Genomic DNA, 21,180 nt, shown 5'->3' with positions numbered 1-21,180 from the left:
TCTCTGGCACCTTCTAAAAGGCGACCCGCACTAGAGCGCCCAGGCAATCAGCAGAGAGGTTTCTCATGACCATGGGTCTGTGGCACCTCCTCAATGGCGACCCACACTAGAGCGCTCAGGCAATCAGCAGAGAGGTTTCTCATGACCATGGGTTTGTGGCACCTCCTCAATGGCGACCCACACTATAGCGCTCAGACAATCAGCAGAGAGGTTTCTCATGACCATGGGTCTCTGGCACCTTCTAACAGGCGACCCGCACTAGAGCGCCCAGGCAATCAGCAGAGAGGTTTCTCATGACCATGGGTCTGTGGCACCTCCTCAATGGCGACCCACACTAGAGCGCTCAGGCAATCAGCAGAGAGGTTTCTCATGACCATGGGTTTGTGGCACCTCCTCAATGGCGACCCACACTACAGCGCTCAGGCAATCAGCAGAGGGGTTTCTCATGACCATGGGTCTGTGGCACCTCCTCAATGGCGACCCACACTAGAGCGCTCAGGCAATCAGCAGAGAGGTTTCTCACAACCATGGGTCTCTGGCACCTTCTAAAAGGTGACCCGCACTAGAGCGCCCAGGCAATCAGCAGAGAGGTTTCTCATGACCATGGGTCTGTGGCACCTCCTCAATGGCGACCCACACTAGAGCGCCCAGGCAATCAGCAGAGAGGTTTCTCATGACCATGGGTCTGTGGCACCTCCTCAATGGTGACCCACACTAGAGTGCCCAGTCAATCAGCTGAGAGGTTTCTCATGACCATGGGTCTGTGGCACCTCCTCAATGGCGACCCACACTAGAGCGCCCTGGCAATCAGCAGAGAGGTTTCTCATGACCATGGGTGTGTGGCACCTCCTCAATGGCGACCCACACTAGAGCGCTCAGGCAATCAGCAGAGAGGTTTCTCATGACCATGGGTCTCTGGCACCTTCTAAAAGGCGACCCACACTAGAGCGCCCAGGCAATCAGCAATGAGGTTTCTCATGACCATGGGTCTGTGGCACCTCCTCAATGGCGACCCACACTAGAGCGCCCAGGCAATCAGCAGAGAGGTTTCTCATGACCATGGGTCTGTGGCACCTCCTCAATGGCGACCCACACTAGAGCGCCCAGGCAATCAGCAGAGAGGTTTCTCATGACCATGGGTCTGTGGCACCTCCTCAATGGCGACCCACACTAGAGCGCTCAGACAATCAGCAGAGAGGTTTCTCATGACCATGGGTCTGTGTCACCTCCTCAAAGGCGATCCACACTAGAGTGTTCAGGCAATCCGCAGAGAGGTTTCTCATGACCATGGGTCTGTGGCACCTCCTCAATGGCGACCCACACTAGAGCGCCCAGGCAATCAGCAGAGAGGTTTCTCATGACCATGGGTCTGTGGCACCTCCTCAATGGCGACCCACACTAGAGCGCCCAGGCAATCAGCAGAGAGGTTTCTCATGACCATGGGTCTGTGGCACCTCCTCAATGGCGACCCACACTAGAGCGCCCTGGCAATCAGCAGAGAGGTTTCTCATGACCATGGGTCTGTGGCACCTCCTCAAAGGCGATCCACACTAGAGTGTTCAGGCAATCAGCAGAGAGGTTTCTCATGACCATGGGTCTGTGGCACCTCATCAATGGCGACCCACACTAGAGCGCCCAGGCAATCAGCAGAGAGGTTTCTCATGACCATGGGTCTGTGGCACCTCCTCAATGGCGACCCACACTAGAGCGCCCTGGCAATCAGCAGAGAGGTTTCTCATGACCATGGGTCTGTGTCACCTCCTCAAAGGCGATCCACACTAGAGTGTTCAGGCAATCAGCAGAGAGGTTTCTCATGACCATGGGTCTGTGGCACCTCTTCAATGGCGACCCACACTAGAGTGCCCAGGCAGTCAGCAGAGAGGTTTCTCAAGACCATGGGTTTGTGGCACCTCCTTAATGGCGACCCACACTAGAGCGCGCAGGCAATCAGCAGAGAGGTTTCTCATGACCATGGGTCTGTGGCACCTCCTCAATGGCGACCCACACTAGAGTGCCCAGGCAATCAGCAGAGAGGTTTCTCATGACCATGGGTCTGTGGCACCTTCTAAAAGGCGACCCACACTAGAGCGCCCAGGCAATCAGCAGAGAGGTTTCTCATGACCATGGGTCTCTGGCACCTTCTAAAAGGCGACCCAAACTAGAGCGCCCAGGCAATCAGCAATGAGGTTTCTCATGACCATGGGTCTGTGGCACCTCCTCAATGGCGACCCACACTATAGCGCTCAGACAATCAGCAGAGAGGTTTCTCATGACCATGGGTCTCTGGCACCTTCTAAAAGGCGACCCGCACTAGAGCGCCCAGGCAATCAGCAGAGAGGTTTCTCATGACCATGGGTCTGTGGCACCTCCTCAATGGCGACCCACACTAGAGCGCTCAGGCAATCAGCAGAGAGGTTTCTCATGACCATGGGTTTGTGGCACCTCCTCAATGGCGACCCACACTACAGCGCTCAGGCAATCAGCAGAGGGGTTTCTCATGACCATGGGTCTGTGGCACCTCCTCAATGGCGACCCACACTAGAGCGCTCAGGCAATCAGCAGAGAGGTTTCTCATGACCATGGGTCTCTGGCACCTTCTAAAAGGTGACCCGCACTAGAGCGCCCAGGCAATCAGCAGAGAGGTTTCTCATGACCATGGGTCTGTGGCACCTCCTCAATGGCGACCCACACTAGAGCGCCCAGGCAATCAGCAGAGAGGTTTCTCATGACCATGGGTCTGTGGCACCTCCTCAATGGTGACCCACACTAGAGTGCCCAGTCAATCAGCTGAGAGGTTTCTCATGACCATGGGTCTGTGGCACCTCCTCAATGGCGACCCACACTAGAGCGCCCTGGCAATCAGCAGAGAGGTTTCTCATGACCATGGGTCTGTGGCACCTCCTCAATGGCGACCCACACTAGAGCGCTCAGGCAATCAGCAGAGAGGTTTCTCATGACCATGGGTCTCTGGCACCTTCTAAAAGGCGACCCACACTAGAGCGCCCAGGCAATCAGCAATGAGGTTTCTCATGACCATGGGTCTGTGGCACCTCCTCAATGGCGACCCACACTAGAGCGCCCAGGCAATCAGCAGAGAGGTTTCTCATGACCATGGGTCTGTGGCACCTCCTCAATGGCGACCCACACTAGAGCGCCCAGGCAATCAGCAGAGAGGTTTCTCATGACCATGGGTCTGTGGCACCTCCTCAATGGCGACCCACACTAGAGCGCTCAGACAATCAGCAGAGAGGTTTCTCATGACCATGGGTCTGTGTCACCTCCTCAAAGGCGATCCACACTAGAGTGTTCAGGCAATCAGCAGAGAGGTTTCTCATGACCATGGGTCTGTGGCACCTCCTCAATGGCGACCCACACTAGAGCGCCCAGGCAATTAGCAGAGAGGTTTCTCATGACCATGGGTCTGTGGCACCTCCTCAATGGCGACCCACACTAGAGCGCCCAGGCAATCAGCACAGAGGTTTCTCATGACCATGGGTCTGTGGCACCTCCTCAATGGCGACCCACACTAGAGCGCCCTGGCAATCAGCAGAGAGGTTTCTCATGACCATGGGTCTGTGGCACCTCCTCAAAGGCGATCCACACTAGAGTGTTCAGGCAATCAGCAGAGAGGTTTCTCATGACCATGGGTCTGTGGCACCTCCTCAATGGCGACCCACACTAGAGCGCCCAGGCAATCAGCAGAGAGGTTTCTCATGACCATGGGTCTGTGGCACCTCCTCAATGGCGACCCACACTAGAGCGCCCTGGCAATCAGCAGAGAGGTTTCTCATGACCATGGGTCTGTGTCACCTCCTCAAAGGCGATCCACACTAGAGTGTTCAGGCAATCAGCAGAGAGGTTTCTCATGACCATGGGTCTGTGGCACCTCCTCAATGGCGACCCACACTAGAGCGCCCAGGCAATCAGCAGAGAGGTTTCTCATGACCATGGGTCTGTGGCACCTCCTCAATGGCGACCCACACTAGAGCGCCCAGGCAATCAGCAGAGAGGTTTCTCATGACCATGGGTCTCTGGCACCTTCTAAAAGGCGACCCACACTAGAGCGCCCAGGCAATCAGCAATGAGGTTTCTCATGACCATGGGTCTGTGGCACCTCCTCAATGGCGACCCACACTATAGCGCTCAGACAATCAGCAGAGAGGTTTCTCATGACCATGGGTCTGTGGCACCTCCTCAATGGCGACCCACACTAGAGCGCCCAGGCAATCAGCAGAGAGGTTTCTCATGACCATGGGTCTGTGGCACCTCCTCAATGGCGACCCACACTAGAGCGCTCAGCAATCAGCTGAGAGGTTTCTCATGGCCATGGTCTGTGGCACCTCCTCAATGGCGACCCACACTAGAGCGCTCAGCAATCAGCTGAGAGGTTTCTCATGACCATGGGTCTGTGGCACCTCCTCAATGGCGACCCACACTAGAGCGCCCAGGCAATCAGCAGAGAGGTTTCTCATGACCATGGGTCTGTGGCACCTCCTCAATGGCGACCCACACTAGAGCGCCCAGGCAATCAGCAGAGAGGTTTCTCATGACCATGGGTCTGTGGCACCTCCTCAATGGCGACCCACACTAGAGCGCTCAGGCAATCAGCCGACAGGTTTCTCATGACCATGACTAGCGCCACAGATGTCCCTCGCTGATGTGGAGCTTGAGTGGATAGAGGAAAGGAGCCCTAAGAGGTTAGATTTGAGTGAGGCATGTGTTTGAAATTGTGTGATGTGGGTCTGCACACTTATGGGTTGCCTTGGCAATTAAAATTACAGAATCTATCCAGCCACACGTTATTGATCGAAGATGTACTGTAAGTTTGCTCTTGTGTAGCCTCTCTGAGAGAGATGGTGAACATGGCATGCAGTAGGTCTGGTGTTGATCAGATATTAGGGTTTCTTCGCACGATTGGAGGGAGCAACCGTCTTCTCACTTAGCAAGTTTATTATTGGTCTAGTACGTTCAGCTTCCAAAAATACCAAAACTGCAGTTCACAGAGATCAGCACATAATTGCACACATTTTCCAACATTTTGAGGCCCTGGTTTTTACTCATAGATGCATATTTTGAGGGATTATTTAGTCCATATGTGCATCAAAGGTCCCTCATGAGCATATATCAACTGGGGAGTCACCTGGCTGACTTCTGTACATACTCGATCTTAAAAGTTAACAAGGGGGGTAATAAAAAATAAGTAAATAAGCTGATTGTGTAAATTGCCAGTTAAGGCCTGCAGAGAATTATGGCAGCATGAAATTAGGAAGGGGGGAATTGCTTCGTTAAGTGAAGATTCAGCAGTTGGGCATACAGAATTAAAGGCAGTGCTTAATTGTAAAAGAAAGTGTCGGGACCCAAAGTTTTGTTCAAAAGTTCGAAGCTGACTTTATCAAAGGTCGTGAAGCTGAATACTTTGACTGCGTAGCCTTGACTTCATTCAGCTCAGGCCTCTGTAATCCACCACCAGACACTCGCCGCATCTTTATCTCAATCTTGCAGGTTCTTTCCCATCCCTGTTTTTTCTACTTGTCTCTGTTTTCATTTATTTTCGTCCTTCTTCTTTGTTTTCTCTGTGTTGCTGTGGATCAAAGCCTGCTGAGGATAAAGAAGTGCTGGACCCCAAAAATGAGTGACGGTGGTACCCACTGGTATCCGCCGGTTCAAATTAAACACCGGTTAGAGACACGGAAAAAAAAAAAAGAAATGTACTTAATTTGAGGTTACACACTCGATTTTTAATTTTTTTTAAATTCTTTTGTAAATCTATCTTAAAGTGAGGGCGGGTGCCCTGGCCCTCTTCTCCAGGAATCCCAGCGGGTGGTACAAGGAATTCGAATTTAATTCTACTCTCAGACTGGGACCAAGAGGGACTTTTACAACACTGAATAAAAGTGATGAGGATAACGGCTTTAAAGAGTTAGATCCAAGATTTTTTTTGTGCGCATTAGTTTTTGGGGGAGGGCATTAAACACGTTTACTGGCATCAAACAGCAAAATATGCTACTTTTTATCCGAACCATCAAAGACAAGTTCCAAAATCCAACTGCATTAAGATCATGGTAAAATGTCTTTTGAACAAATACTCCAACATTTTCCACGAATAAGAAACTATTACATCTCCAAGCACATTGTATATTTAATAAAACAATAAAAAACAATGCCCCATCATCTAAATTCCCTCAGCCCAGGCCAAGAACAACAATACACCAACTTAAACCAACTAAATACTAAAAGAACAGTTCAATTACACATTATCAGAAGGAAGTCAACTATATTGCCCTTTTGTAGCATACAATGAGAAACATGCGATGCTCGATACAACAGCAGTACTTGCGCAGGGTACCATCGAGGCATTCAGACGTGCAGGTATATTTTATATTGAGAGATAGTTTAATTTCATCAGATTTTCTCTTGGTTAAATCATCTCTCTGTTTCTGTCTAGTTCACTCTTCCTGCCACCATTCCTAAGATTCCCTCTATTTACCTCTGTCTCAGATAAAGTCTCCAGCAAGCACTCTGTGATCCGCGCATGCGCAGTGTCAAAGAAGGAGCTGGAGGGGAGCAGGGGGGCTTTGAGCACTGTACATTAACAGGGGTAGGGTGCTGGGAGGCAATGCAAGAGGCTGCACATCCTGCATGGAGTTTTACACATGTGAACTACACATATAGAATATTGCACCTACTTCTAATTTAAGTTAAATGTTTTGCAAGAATCACATGATTTATAATGTACACGTTTCACTTCCTATTGGCACCATTTAAAGCCAATGAGTTGTAGCTCATTAACATCCAAAAAGCCCGCTCTTTTTCGCTTTCCATACCATTTATTGTATGTAGTTATTGTCTGGTATATTCTGGTTCATAGATGATGAAGGCGTAGAGCTCGCTTAGAGCCCACTAAATATTTATTTTAGCATTTTTATTACAATGGTAATATTTGAGCATTCCTACTGTGCGCAAGTACTGCAGTGGACACGGAATTTGTGCACAGTTGCATCATAATTCGGATAAACACCCGTCCTCTATCTGAGGCCCATTTGATATAAGGGAGGAGGAATTGTAAGTTGCATCCACCCAGCAGGTGTGTAGCAGGGACACCAGGGGCTCCTCTGTGAGCAAGGAAACATCCTCACCACCCTGCAAGCAGGGCAGTAAAAAATAGCGGTGAGCGCAGTGGAGAGACCTTGGTATCCCTGGGCCCTGGTACCACTGCACCTGCTGCACGATAGCCACACCCTTACCCCCGTATCAAAGCTTTGCACATATCAAGGCTGCACGTGAAGAATTAATCAATATATTGACTTGCAGTCTTAATAGGTGTTATTAAAGTAAATTGTAAATTAGCAGCACATGGGAAAAAGTGACTTTATCTCTGGCCCCTAGGACACACTGCCTTCCTTCCTCAGCTTTTCAAATGTTTAAATCTCCTTTTCTGCAGTATACAGGGCTTCCCTCCCCTTCATCTCTAGGCAGCTTTGGAAAAACAAGCTCACAAGATCCAGCACACGTAATTGACAAGGGGGTGGGAAGCTGTAAATTGCAGTATTCCATTTAACAAGAGCCTTCAGTTCTTGTGTAGGCATGTTGGGAATGTGACGTTAGAGCAGATCTTGGGGAAGCACAGGCTCTGCCACTTGGCTGTTCATGTCGACAGACCCTCCCTGTGGACTGGCTGTGGTTCAGAAATGTCCTGGGAAATAGGCTATGCCACCTTTCTCTTCCACCTTTTCTCAACAGTCTCTTCCATTGCCTACACAGGGTGCAAGAATGTCCACTACGACCTGATCTTCATCTTGGACACCTCGTCCAGCGTGGGGAAAGAGGACTTCGAGAAGGTGCGGCAGTGGGTGTCCAACCTGGTCGAAACCTTCGAGATTGGCCCTGAAAAGACGCGTGTGGGAGTCGTGCGCTACAGTGGGAAACCCACCACTGAGTTTGATCTGGGGAGGTACCAAACACTTGAGGACGTCAAAGCTGCAGCGAGGAACATCAAATATTATGGAGGCAATACAAATACGGGGGATGCGCTCCGATACATCACCACGTACAGCTTCTCGGAGGAGGCAGGAGGGCGGCCAGATGAACGGGCCATTAAAAAGGTGGCCATCCTTCTGACGGATGGACGTAGCCAAGACTATGTCTTAGAACCTGCTACGGCAGCGCACAAAGCTGGGATAAGAATCTTCGCTGTTGGCGTTGGCGAGGCGCTAAAGGAGGAGCTGGATGAGATTGCATCAGACCCCAACTCTGCACATGTCTTCCACGTCTCTGACTACAACGCCATTGACAAAATCAGAGGAAAGCTGAGGAGGCGGCTCTGTGAAAGTAGGTGGAACTACACTTTTACTTCATAGACGCTCCAGTATGTATAGTGCTGTGGAGCAGGTGCATGCGGGGAAAGTGTCAGGCTGTTTCCTCAAGTTCTCTACCTGAGCTCCTACTGCAATCATTTTAAATGTTTTCACTAGAATTTGTTTGGTTCAGTCTTTCAATTTAGCTTATATTGCAATATTCTGCTGCCTGATTTACTATTTTCTCACAAAAGTAGGGAACATAGTCATGTTTAGTTTGTCTCCTAATGTTCTGAAAGAAATTGTAGGTAAAGGGGGTGGTATGTGCACTTAAACAAAAACTTGATTCTGCGTGTAATCATTATTGAGACATGAGATCTGATTAAAGGCTTGGTTATGAGTGCCCCTGAGCTCTGAGACAAGTAATATCTCACGTGGAAACACCATGCCACCGGCTGTGACGTCTTTCCATGTCTGCTTTACTGACTGAGACCAACTTGGAGTGGTCGGAGTGAGGATTAACATTCAGTATCGGAGTTTGCGCACCTTGTGACATATTATGATAGCTTATTTTGGCGCAGGGCCGAGCTGAGTGTCTGATTTATGTGCTAGCAGGGCGTAGAGTGAATTCATTTAACTTAACCCGATATTTCCCTGAATTTGTGCTTTATTTTCAGATAGCAAAGCTCGGAGACGGTAAACAAGGTTTGCCTCTTTCTGTTTCCGAGCTGTGCTGTCTGAAATTAGAGAATTGACTCAACTGAAAGAAATATCAGGTTCAGCTAATTAACTTTACGCTCAATATGCACATAAAACAGGCGCTTGGTTTTGTGTATATTGCACCATAGTTTTCTTCTTTGAAATCACTTTTTCCCATGCAAAGTTCACTATTTTGTTTCCTGCAGACGTTTGCAGGGTGAAAAGAAAATATCCTTGAAATTTGGGTAAAACCGTCCATGTTCGTTCTCCATCAGTATTGGCAGGGCTAAGATGGCTGACATTTGGTGCATGTACAAAAAGAAAGGACGGCGCTTTTTACTTTTTCAGGTACTGAGAATTAAAGGGCCTCATTTATGAGGCCGTGCATCACTTTTACGCCGCCGGTGCGTCACTATTTGTGATGCACCAGTGTTGCGCAGTATTTACAAAGTGACGCATCTAGGTAGATGCGTCACTTTGTAAACCCCTGCGCCACATTATACCTACGCCAGGTATAATGTATGCAAGGGGGGGGCGTATTGACGCAAGGAAGGGTCGTAGAAGTGACGCAGTGAAATCTATGAGATTTCACTGTGTCACTTTTAGGACGCCGTTGCGTCAAAATCTTGCGCCTGCCTCACAGCAGGCGTAAGACTGACGCAGGCCCTTTCACATGGGGCTTGCTCCATGTGAAAGGACGCATTGCTGGAGTTACGTCACTTTTGCGCTTACAGATACGTCAGAAATACTGACGTATCTGTAACTCCTTGCGACATGATGCGTCATACATTAAATATGACGCATCAGGAATGTCGCAAGGAGCGCACACTGAGAAGTGACGCATCGCTGCTTTCACGCAGCGATGCTTCATTTCTCATAAATGAGGCCCAAAGTATAGTGCCATTCAAGACGGTGTCTTTCATGCAGATGCGGACAGGTTACACCAGTGGCGGTCCTCAAAGGGGGCAGTGCAGTGTTGGAATGTGCAGTGTGATATTCTGAAATAAGAAAGCATCACAGAAAACGTGCTCTGTAGCCCTCAATAACTTCATCTGACAGATGCAGTAAATAACGAGTCAGTATGTCACAACACGTGTGCTATTGTTATGGTTTTTAAACTCGCAGCTTTGACAGTGAGCCCTGTAAGTATAGTAGGAGAAATGCAATCGTTGCATCCCTACTAATTGTGGGAATAGGTTTATGACATGAATGGGATTGTTGTGTAGCCGGTGGATTGATGAAACTCCTAAAAGAGGTGTAAGCAGAGGGTAAGGTTAGAAGTTATGAGAAACTGACCAGGGCACATATACCTGTAGTTTCTGAGCAGCTGTTATGTTATAACGTTTTATTGAGCGCGAACAGCTGCCCCAGCAACGAGGCGTCCCGGCGCTAAACTATAACAAAACCAAAAGGGGGAGATGGAACGGAGAGGGCAATAAGAGATTAGGATGGGGAGAAAAGGAATGTTTTGATCGCTGTAAAGCGCCTTTTCAGTTATTCGAAGCACTATATGAAGGACAGATTGCGGAATTACGGAGAAGGAATGTTAATCCGTAGGAATGAAGTAGACAATAGGAACAGGAGCTGGTCAAAAGAACCAATGCATATTGAGCTATAGTTTGTAACGGAAGAGTCCATGAGGATGGTGGAGGGGGGTGTCCTCAGCAGGCCTGCTGCCAGCACAGAGAGGTGTGTCTTGAAGACCTTTGGCAGTGGCATGTTTCAAAAAAAGCATTGAAACGTATCGACATTTTCGTTGAATAGCATTACAATTTCAACTTAGGCACTCTGAAGCCTCATTTTGTTTGTATATATGAGTGAATGTGAAGTTCATAGCAATCCGTTGTTTGAGCTACTTATTTCGTATTGACATATCTGTTACTTTTATAACCCCACGTGTGTCAAACTGCTTCTTCTTGGCGCTTACTGGAGAGCAGATTTGAGGAGGGAGGGGTGAGTTACCCAGACAGGTCTTGACCTCAGTTCGAATACCTGTGTAAAACAGAAATGTTCAGATAATTGTAAGGTTCGGCTTTTCCTCGCACACTTCTACCCTTAGGGTCTGGTGATTCTAGGAGCAAGAGAAGACAAGAAAAGCTGCCTTTTGTTGTGGTCAAAATATATGAGGACTTACACTTTCAGGAAGGAGGAATGCCTGCTAGTGCCTTGCAAACTCAGCATGGCTGATAATACTATGGAGCTGACTTGGGAGAGTGTCCCAGACATGGAAACCCCGTTCTGCAAGGCTGGACCCTCAGAATCATTAAAGGGAACCCCAAGGAGAGGGTGGGGTGGAGTGGCGGCTGGTGATGCTTAAATGTGGCGAGGCATCATGGCTGACCAAGCCTGGCTTCCTCTAGGGCCCTTAGAGAGGTTGTCCTCCAAGAAAGATTTGAAAATTATGGGGTAAAATTAGGCACTTTAAAACATAGTTTTCAGACAGATTTGCTCAAAAGCCTTCGACATGCCAAGCCAATGAAGCCATTAGTGTCCCTACTTATGTGAATGATCACCTCTATTATGCCAGGGTCAGCATATGGGAGGCACCCATGACAAAATACCACTGGAGTTCACTTATGCTAAGAAATGGGTAACGCATATATCAAAAACGATCACTATTATTTTAGGGCAAGCATTGTCTCATGATGCCTGTGGCCCCAAAATCGAATATCATATAATCCCTAATGCCCACAATTAGAACCATTATTCCAGGGCCAAATTGGGCCATGGCTGTCCCATTTGCAAAAAATTACTTTACTATGCTGGTGTCTTCATTTGATCTCATGTGCCAAGAATGACCTTGGAGAGGGTCAAGAGACAGGATGATTGAAGTATAACCCTGGCCACTGTAGGGCTTAATGCTAGAGCACCCAGGGATAACTTTATAAGCGGTACTGCAGCTATTCACATATGCAGTGTCACCTTAGACCCATTCCTTCAGTAGTGGGAATTTGTCATTCCTGGAAAATCTAACTCATAGCCGACCCAGCTGTCCTTTTGTGGCAGCATTAGATATCAGACAGACTCATTGTCCCAGGTTATTTCTGCTTGATGTGAGTCTCAGCATTTGTTTTATTATTCACTATTGGTATGGTAAAACAAGCATTGGTCTCGGCTTTTGTCTACCAATGCACACCTACTGGATTTGCCAAAGCTTTTTTGCTGGTTGTTTGTGGCATCAGTAAAACTAAATGCCTTTTGTTGATGCTGTGCAGCATAGGGCAACAATAAAATGAAAGAAGCGTGTGATGAAGAGTACACTTGGCATATGAATTGATGGCGTCAGCTTTTCGTTGACTTTTTATTTACTGTTCCAAGATGGCAGCCAGCAATCTTTGAGCAGAACAAATCTGTGTGCAAGCACATTTTGTATAAGGAGCGGCGCAGCATTTTTTAAAGGTCACTGTATGTGGGTTGGGCGAGCATTGGTAGAGTGGCTGAGGAGAAGTCAACGCAAAGCAAAGTGGTACAGAAAATGGGGGAGTAAGTAGGAGCTTGAGACGAGGTAAAAACAACTTAATAAAAAGCGAAAACAGCAGGCAGGGGTGCAGGCAGCAGCAGACAAGCAGAGGAAGAAGGTAGCTACACGGAGAACACGGGGTGGGTATTTGAGAGTAGGGAAGCATGGGAGTGATAAAGGAAACACACACTCCCCTTGAGTGCTGAAAGAAAAAGAAAACTTTTTTCCTTGAATGTGAGCAGTGGAAGACAATCAATAGGATGGTAAAGAAGCTATGCTGGAGGGAAGAGACAAACACAAGAAGAGGAAGAAAAGCTGTTGAATGAGACGCAAAGAAATTAGATTGATGAGGAAACCAACAATGGTATTAAGGGAGCTGGTGTAACGGCCACTGAAAGTACTTTTTATTGTCCACAACAGGTCTTCCACAACAGACAGCTAAAAGCAGTCAGTAGGCAAGACCTAACAGGGTCCGGAAACAAGGAGAGCAGTGCCCCAATTGCCATGACTGTGAGTTTTGCAATTAAGTGTTCACGTCACGGATGAAAAGAAACCAGCAAATAGACTCTTTCTTGTTGAGTGTAGCAACTGAGCCCTAGAGCATTACAGAACTAAACCAAAATATGGGTCTAAGTTAAAGTAAGTTTGATTACTATCTATTTCAGTGCCTTTACTTTTATTAGTAATTCACCAGACTCTCTCCAATCTCAAAATATCAGGTATCAAAACAGCACATCCATTCATTTTGCAACATGGTGGTATTCCCTTCCGGATGCACGTCACATACTTTAGTATTAATAGTAAATAACAAACATTTCTAGTCATTGGAAGGTCAACAATGTTTTTATTGGTACTAATGTATGTTTAATATATGGGTAATGTGTGTATGTTTGTAAACACTTTTTCTGTATTGTATAAAAAACGTCATCTGTATCGTAAATTAGGGAAGGGTTCATTTACCGCTTATCAGCCGTTGCCAGTTATACAGATGGTCTCAATTGTTAGGTATACAAAGAGTTCCAAAACAGCACAGTAGACCCTGTGTACCATTATTCGCGCAGGAAACCTAACAGATTTTTAAGTACAGCACTCTAGACCTGGAGTAAGAACAATACTGTCAAACTGGAGCAACTACTGTGATCTGCTCAAATAGTGTGTGGGTGTGAGGCACTTTTCTGGTTGAACTTGTCATTTTGTCTCTTGATCTCTTCCCATATTGAAACAGATGCAATAAAAAATGTAATTCATCTAACAGATTGCACTTTCCACCTTGTCAAAGACAATTATGAATATAGTATCATTAATTTCTTTTAATTCGTGAGGGCACTTTAATTACTTTACAAATCCTGTGGGAAAATGTATTTCTTTTTTGAATTTTAAATAGAGGGTGGTCCTTTTGGGACCACCCACCCCCACCGTAGCCTGAAGGTCTGGACATGCTCACCCTCCTCCTAATTTGCCCTTTCAATTTTTTTTCAGGACTTGGGGAACCGAGTACTCGAGTCCTGTAATGTCGATCACATTTTCTTTCAATGTTGTGGTAGTCAGTCAGATACTTTTGGAGGATCTACCGACATAGATATTCTAAACTTTTCTAAGCTTTAACCCCTACTCGTTCAATTTGAGCCTCTCTTAAATCGCAAATTTCTCAAAAGTTACTGAAAGGGTTTTCATCATTCTAAAAAAAAACGCTTTAGGCCATATGTATGAAAGTTACATTTTGCGATTCTCAAATAGCGATTTTTAGAGAATTGCTATTTGAGAATCGCAAAATGCTATGCATGTAGGATTTGCAAATAATTTTGCGAATCCTACATATTCCTTAATTTCGAATCGCAAATTCTAATTCGCAATTAAGGAATACCTCCCCATTCATTCCTATGGTCCTAGAGGCCCAGAGGAATGAATGGGAAGACATTCTCAATTTGCAATTCTCAATTAGAGAATCGCAAATTGAGAATGCAATTTCAAGGGTGCTATGGTGTCAAAAGTAAAAAGGTAAAGATGCCTTCAAGGGAATTTATTTTGTACGTATTTGATAGCTTAAATTGACTTTAGAAGGATAAATTAATGATCCTTGTTAGGAACCAATCAGATACCATAAGATTCTAATTCAATACAGAACCTCTATTTTATCAAAACACAACATATAGACAAAAACACAAGGTGTATTAGAAAAATATAGTTTTATCAAAGGATTGTTTTAGATGAACAGCTTCATATACAGATAAGAACATAAACAGAAATTAGGCCTGTGGGTACACACATAAATAAATTAATACGTGACTCAACAGAACCTAAAACAACACCTATCCCAAATCACATTGAATAAAACAAGACAGAGATAAGATGTACGGTCGACGTTTCGGTTTCCTAAGAGTTAATTGTAGAAACCATCCTCAGGTCTGCTGTCAATTATGATCTGTATAGAGATATTGTAGTCTATTCGAAGTATTCTGCACCTTCTTTGCGTTAAATACGAAGAGTAGGTTTCCCTGTATTAAGGGTAGTTTTTTGAGATGACTGCCTCGCCTGATTGACTGTTAGTCAACAACATATTTGTCTATATGTTGTGTTTTGATAAAATAGAGGTTCTGTATTGAATTAGAATCTTATTGTATCTGATTGGTTCCTAAAAAGGATCATTAATTTACCCTTCTAAAGTCAATTTAAGCTATCAAATACGTACAAAATAAATTCCCTTGAAGGCATCTTTACCTTTTTACTTTAATCACCCAAGCCCTCAAGGGTATTTTTGGGTCGCTCACCTCTTGTAAATCATGGTGTCAAAAGGACACCCTGTTGCACCCCTGAAATGTGCAAGAGTGCCCATGTGGCACACATACAGGCCCTAGGAGCATGTATGTGTGCCACATGGCACTTTGAAAAATGCAAAAATGTGCATTTTTCAAAGAAATCGCTAATTACCACCAACTTGAAGTTGGTGGTAATTTGCGCTTCCTTATGGCCAAATTGCACGTTTTCTGGGACTCATACATTGCATTTAAGGAATCGCAATTTGCGATTCCTTAAATGCAATTGCAAAATAGGGAATCGCAAATTTGCGAGTTCTTATTTTGCGAGGCTGTTTTGCTTGCATACATACCACTTAGCTATTTTGCGATCACAAATGCCGAAATTCTGTGAATTTCGGTGTTGCAATCGCAAAATTGCCTTCATATATATGGCCCTTCATTGAGTAAAGTTCTTACTGCATCTCAAATTTTGTGTAATAGTGTTCATCCATTTTTTCTTTATCGGGCGTAAAGAATTTTATTGGGATTTAAATAGGAAATTCCCCTTTTGGGACTCCCCATTTTTTTGCCCTCCTCTTCATGGACCTTCCTGAAGCATATAATGAAGTACTCAAAGTGGTGTGGAAAATGAGCCCATAATTCTATCGATGCCCAGGCTGCTGGCGCAAACCGCCTCTTAGTTCCCATGTTGAATAGTTACCAAATAAAGAGACGGGCGCTGGGAGCAGGAATCAAGAACAGAGTTTAATTCTCATGAGGAGAGCCAGTCATTTCGGACACGAAACACGGTGTCTTTCAGGAGGTGCTCTAACAAGTGAGCTGAGACTCTGGCTTTTATATCTTACAAAACACTTGAGAGTACAATCAGGACAGTATGACGCAAAGGAAAAGACATCCCTATAATCCTCGTGTCAATCCTACCCCACATGTGTTCACAATAGGGACCCTTGACCTGCTGATAAGAGGGGAGGGCAATCACGCAGCTGAGTGTTTCATCAACAGTGTAGGATGTGCGCGCCTAATCATAGCCAGGGGGTGGGGTGGCCAGGATCAATAGTGAGTCCTTTGAAGAGGAGTGACTTCATACAATAAGGGCAGTAAATGGTATCTCCTGGCTTAGGCGATGGCCTCGGACATGTGTGGTCAGCCGGGCTCGGGGGAAGGGGTCATCAAAGGAGTGGTATTCATGCCGCGTGGACAATCGAGCGCTGAAGGAAGGCTTGTCAACAGAGGGGCATTCATGGAAGGGAAGGAGGTGTTGGTCAGGCGCGGCCGTGACTCTCAAGGACAGGGCCTTGCAGAAGAAGAAGGTTTATGACTTGCCCATGCGGGGAGAAGGGAGGGGGAGCCAGGGTGGACACGGGGACAGAGTCACATAGACAGAGCAAGAGAGAGAGATCTTATGACCCGTACACGAGAGAGCGGGGGCAATCAGGTGCAGCTGGGGAGGGCTATGTCAGCTAAGGCGAAGGGTGCCTCTTCAAGAGGGAATGGGGGGGTTTTGTGCGGGTCAAGCAGGAGAGTTGCCTTTCACAGCAGGGTCGCGCAGAGGGAGAGGGTTTCATGGTTTATGCATGAGAGAGAGAGGGGGTGTAAGATACGCGCAGGGGGGGAAGCCGGGGATTCCAATGGGTAAAAAGGCCGTGGTGCCTAGAATGGCTGTGCATATGCATATAGGTATGGGCTCTTACTGGCAGAGTGATAGGTCAATAATTTACGGTATTCACGGTGCTCACAGGGAGAGGAGTGGGAGAAGAAGGGGAATGAATGCTGTCTATGTACATCAATTTCTTCAACTTTCACAGTCGCCCCTTTTTACATAACAGCAGTCATTTTTGCAATTGATGGGTTTACAGATAGACAGGGATCGCTGATGAATTAGCATTTTGTCGATACTAACATTTGACGTACAATCATAGACAGTCGAGGTGATGGGCAGAATGCAGCACATAGGAAATTGCATTTCGTTGTGTTCCTGACAATTAAACGCACTACATAGCATAAATCTTTCTAACTTAAAAATGTGACCAATGAACAGTTTTGACCAGGTAGTTGAGAGCGGAATTCAGTTCAATACACAAGATTTCTTCGTCACAGTGTCTTTTTATCAGCGAGCCATCACTGGTAGGCTCTCTAATCCGGGTACTTTCGTTGGCGCTGTTGAGCACCGGCGGTGGAGCTATAGGTCCAGCTCGGTTCTATCCTTACGCGTTGCAGGGTGCGGTCAGTCCTCTGCTGTTAGACCACAGTCCTGTTCCCTAAACAATCCGTTCAGCGGTGCCTTATGCTCGGCACCCATATTTCTGTGGCAACACCCTATTCCCATATGAATGCAGTTCTTCCCTTTTGGCAAAAAGTCACGTGGAAAAGAGGGTGAGTGTGGTTCAAATAGTCGATAGGAGAGAGAGAGAGAGAGCGGAGTTGGGTCAGAGTTCCTGGGACGCACAAAAGGGACCAAGGGAGCAAAGGATAACAAGCAGGCAGGCCCATCAATCGGGCCCAAAGAAGGGGGACGGAGACTCCAGGCACACGTGGGTTAGCAGACGGAGGGCTTCAAGGCGGCCCGTCATTTTTCATTTTCCACGTTGAAATTGCGGTCTCGTCCCGTATCTTGTTGCTCTGCAGCTCCACCTTTGGTCGAGGTCATACGTGTCCCAAAATCTGCAGTCAGGCAGTACGTCACATCTGACCCATCTCCTTCGGCGATCGTGAATCTTTGAATAGGTACACGACAAGGTTTTTAGAGAAATGGCAGAAGAAGATATCTACGCATGTGAATTCCTCCCTCAAGTCTACGCATTTGGGAGATACGCTTCACTGGTCACAGTCAGAGGTCCATTACCAAGCAGTGCATGTGTCAGCATTCCTACTGAATTTATGGCAGGTCTATCCATCGTTCTATTTATAACTCAAGTGAGGATAAATGAGATTCCCATCAACTGTGCATTACATCATATTCAACATTACGGAGCATTTCCCTTCAGGACTGGCTAACCTTTTCAAACAGGGCGGGGGTGCCATCATCGAGAGTCAGGCAAAACAAGGTTTTCTCGAGGGTCAACAGCTACTCATGGTCATCATGTTTATATCCGGGACTGCAGCTGGGGTCTATCAAATGGGGCGGGGATGCTTCGGGCGCTCGCGCTTGGGTGCAAAAAGGGGGGTGGGGCAATCTGGGCATTGGGGGTCAATCTAGACGTTGGTGTTCGTCTCTGAAGAACAGAAAAATAAGGTGCCATTGACATACAGTTCCCCTATAAATGGCCAGGTTTGGGGGACCTTAGTCGTCTTACCTGTCCTTTCCTTCTCAGCCAATTCAAGTTCATAATTTTGCAGAAAGGAGAGGCAGTAATATGGCGAGATACAATCATTTTAGTTTCGGTCAATTTCGCTGAACACCTTCGCGTTCAATATGTATCAAATCAGACTGGTGCCGGTGGGGCACAATTTTACCAAAAAGAGGGAGAGAAAATAGGGAGACTCTCATAGAGATTGAGAGTCGTCCGCAATCTAAACGAGCCATTCGGTACACGTATGACATGTAGAGAGAGAGAGAGAGAGAGAGAGAGAGAGAGAGATAAGGGGGTGGTGAGAGAGAGAGAGAGAGAGAGAGAGAGAGAGAGAGACGTGTACGAAAATAGGTCATTTAGTGCGCTCACAACACAGAACAGCAAAGGTCAGGTAACACGCAAATACAGACAGAGGGAAGACATAAATCCGTACATTACACACACACAACTCAGACAGGGAAGACGGCACATGCATTACACATATATAAGACATTCACGACAGGACAGGAAACAACAGGTGGCCAACAAAATCCATATTATATCCTACGTATCTTTACTATCCTATTTATCTATGTGCTTAGCTCTTTCTACCCTTCCACCTTTTTCCGTCTCGCTAGTTATGTCGGCCAGCGTTCTCAATTGCCAATACTTACACCTCAGTTGGTCGGTCAGAAATTAGCCTGGTCGTGCTATTTACCCATGGTTGGATCTTAAACCATTTTTCAGTTCCTTCCTTTGGTGGGAAGTTCTCCAGGCTGAGGCAACGGCAAGTATTGATCGGGAGAACAGTCGGACAGCTTGGCTACATCTATAAGAGTGTGAAAAAAGGGGGCAGTGCATTTTGAACATCAGCAACATTTCTAATTCCCAGATGGGTGGTGCCGTGGTAACCCTTACCCGTATATTTTTTCTTTGTCCTTTCCCTACCTAGTCAAACGTCCAGTTACATTATTTAACGCGTCATTTTCTAGTCAATTTTTTCGTCATTCAGTACCTGTCAAGTCTCTATGTCAGTCCATCCTCCCAGTCACTATGTTCTAAGGAGGAACAGTCATGTTTAAGTCTACGTCTTTTAAAAACTTATCGTCATGAGGACTATGCACATATTCCCTCCTTCCCTTTTCGTCGGTGGTTCGATCATCGCTCTCCCATATTTCAGCCGACGTTCTGACGTGACCTGCAGAAGGGAGGGAAAAGAAGGGGTGGGGGGCAGCATTCAAAGTACATCAGCATGCAGTAGTCCGTAAATGTTTTTACCTACCACATACTCGACCTATCTCCACGTACTGCATTTCTTTACCATCTCGGCGTTTAAGCCCAGAGGGACCAGTAATGTCAGATAGATAATCATTGACGATCCGCGTATCTACATGAGTTACTCGGTCGTAACCCTCTTTGTTGGGTGCAAGGGTGGCGGCCAGGTGGCATTTCTGCGGTGTCGTTTTTAAGGGTGTCTAAAACACTTTTCTGGCTGCCTGTGATACATAATGTAGCTGCTAAATATCTGATCCTTTTGATCTACATCTTTCATCATACTTATTCTTTGCTCACAGTAGTAAGACATCCAAAACTCATTAATGCAACTGCTACAACTATGCTTTCTTTTTCAAAATACTTTTAATAAAAAGTGTTGATGTATAAATACAGGCCTACAACCCAGTGGACTGGCCACGGAGCAGATTGGAACTGTACATAGGAAGAACAAAGCTGGTGGCAGTTCATTGCATAAAGTGCGGCAGTGCAATAAAATCGTATAAAACCTTTACCACAGAGCAAGCATGATGCATGTCGAGTGTTCAATCAAAAAAATAAATTAATTCATTATCCAGATGCTCGTTCACTGTCTAAATTACACCAATTCATTGTTCCCATTCTCAATCAGTACCCACCCTAAATCAGTTCATTTTCAAAACACATGATCAATATCTGTATTGCTTTCTTCTCTAAGCACATAATCACTATCCATCTTATCGACTTTCATTTGTCCAGAAATACATACATATCTTAGAGCATCAATATTCGAGCAATCCGGGTGAACAGGGAGTTCGAAAGTTCCGTTTTCGTGTGTCGGCGCCATTTTGGGTGGGGGTCAGGCGAGTTCCAGCACAGTCAGAATGTCTCTAGTCTCGCATGGTTGGCCCAGAACCTTCCGTTGGCAGTTCAAAAAGTTTTGTGCTATGTGGTTAACAGTCTAACAAATATGGACCATTAGTCAAAGAGTGGGGAGGGCGGCAACAATTTTCCTACCGGGTCATTCTGGTGTTCCTCCGGAACTAAACAAGTCTGTGCCGTGGCTGCATTTTAGCCATTTCCAATCTGAGGCTGGCGCCGGCAGGAGTGTCGATGTCGCGGGTCCCAATGAGGGGGGACGGGGGCACCCATGCAGAGGGGTCGGGGGCCCCCCGGCTCTTATAGAATCTTCAAGGTCGAGGAGAGACGGTATGGAGCGTGTGCCCGCCCCGGGCAAAAGACCGCCTTTTGATGTTGACCCTCTTTAAGTAAGAGCATTGGGGTGTAGCTGGAAGCCTCCACCTGGAGGGAGGTGGGGGAGGCTCGTTCGCGCCGCCTCCCCCTTCCAGCGACCCCGCGCCGTTCCTCGGCTCCGTCGCTTCGATATTGGCCGTGCCAGCCATTGAAGATGGGGGGGGGGGTGGTCGGCGGCTGAGGCAAGACAGCCCCCC

General features: G+C 46.6%; 1 protein-coding gene across 1 annotated transcript in view; it reads left to right on the top strand.

Moving 5' to 3' along the window:
- Positions 1-21,180, top strand: part of COL22A1 (collagen type XXII alpha 1 chain) — a 994,625-nt gene that overhangs the window by 184,786 nt on the left and 788,659 nt on the right. Inside the window, exon 3 of the mRNA XM_086966258.1 lies at positions 7,762-8,328. Coding sequence (XP_086822384.1) covers positions 7,762-8,328 — 567 coding nt within the window. The remainder of the gene's footprint in view (positions 1-7,761; positions 8,329-21,180) is intronic.

The sequence above is a fragment of the Lissotriton vulgaris genome, chromosome 4_1, assembly GCF_964263255.1.
Source record: "Lissotriton vulgaris chromosome 4_1, aLisVul1.2, whole genome shotgun sequence".
In the NCBI taxonomy this organism is placed as follows: domain Eukaryota; kingdom Metazoa; phylum Chordata; class Amphibia; order Caudata; family Salamandridae; genus Lissotriton; species Lissotriton vulgaris.
This window is presented reverse-complemented; position numbering and strand designations above follow the sequence as displayed.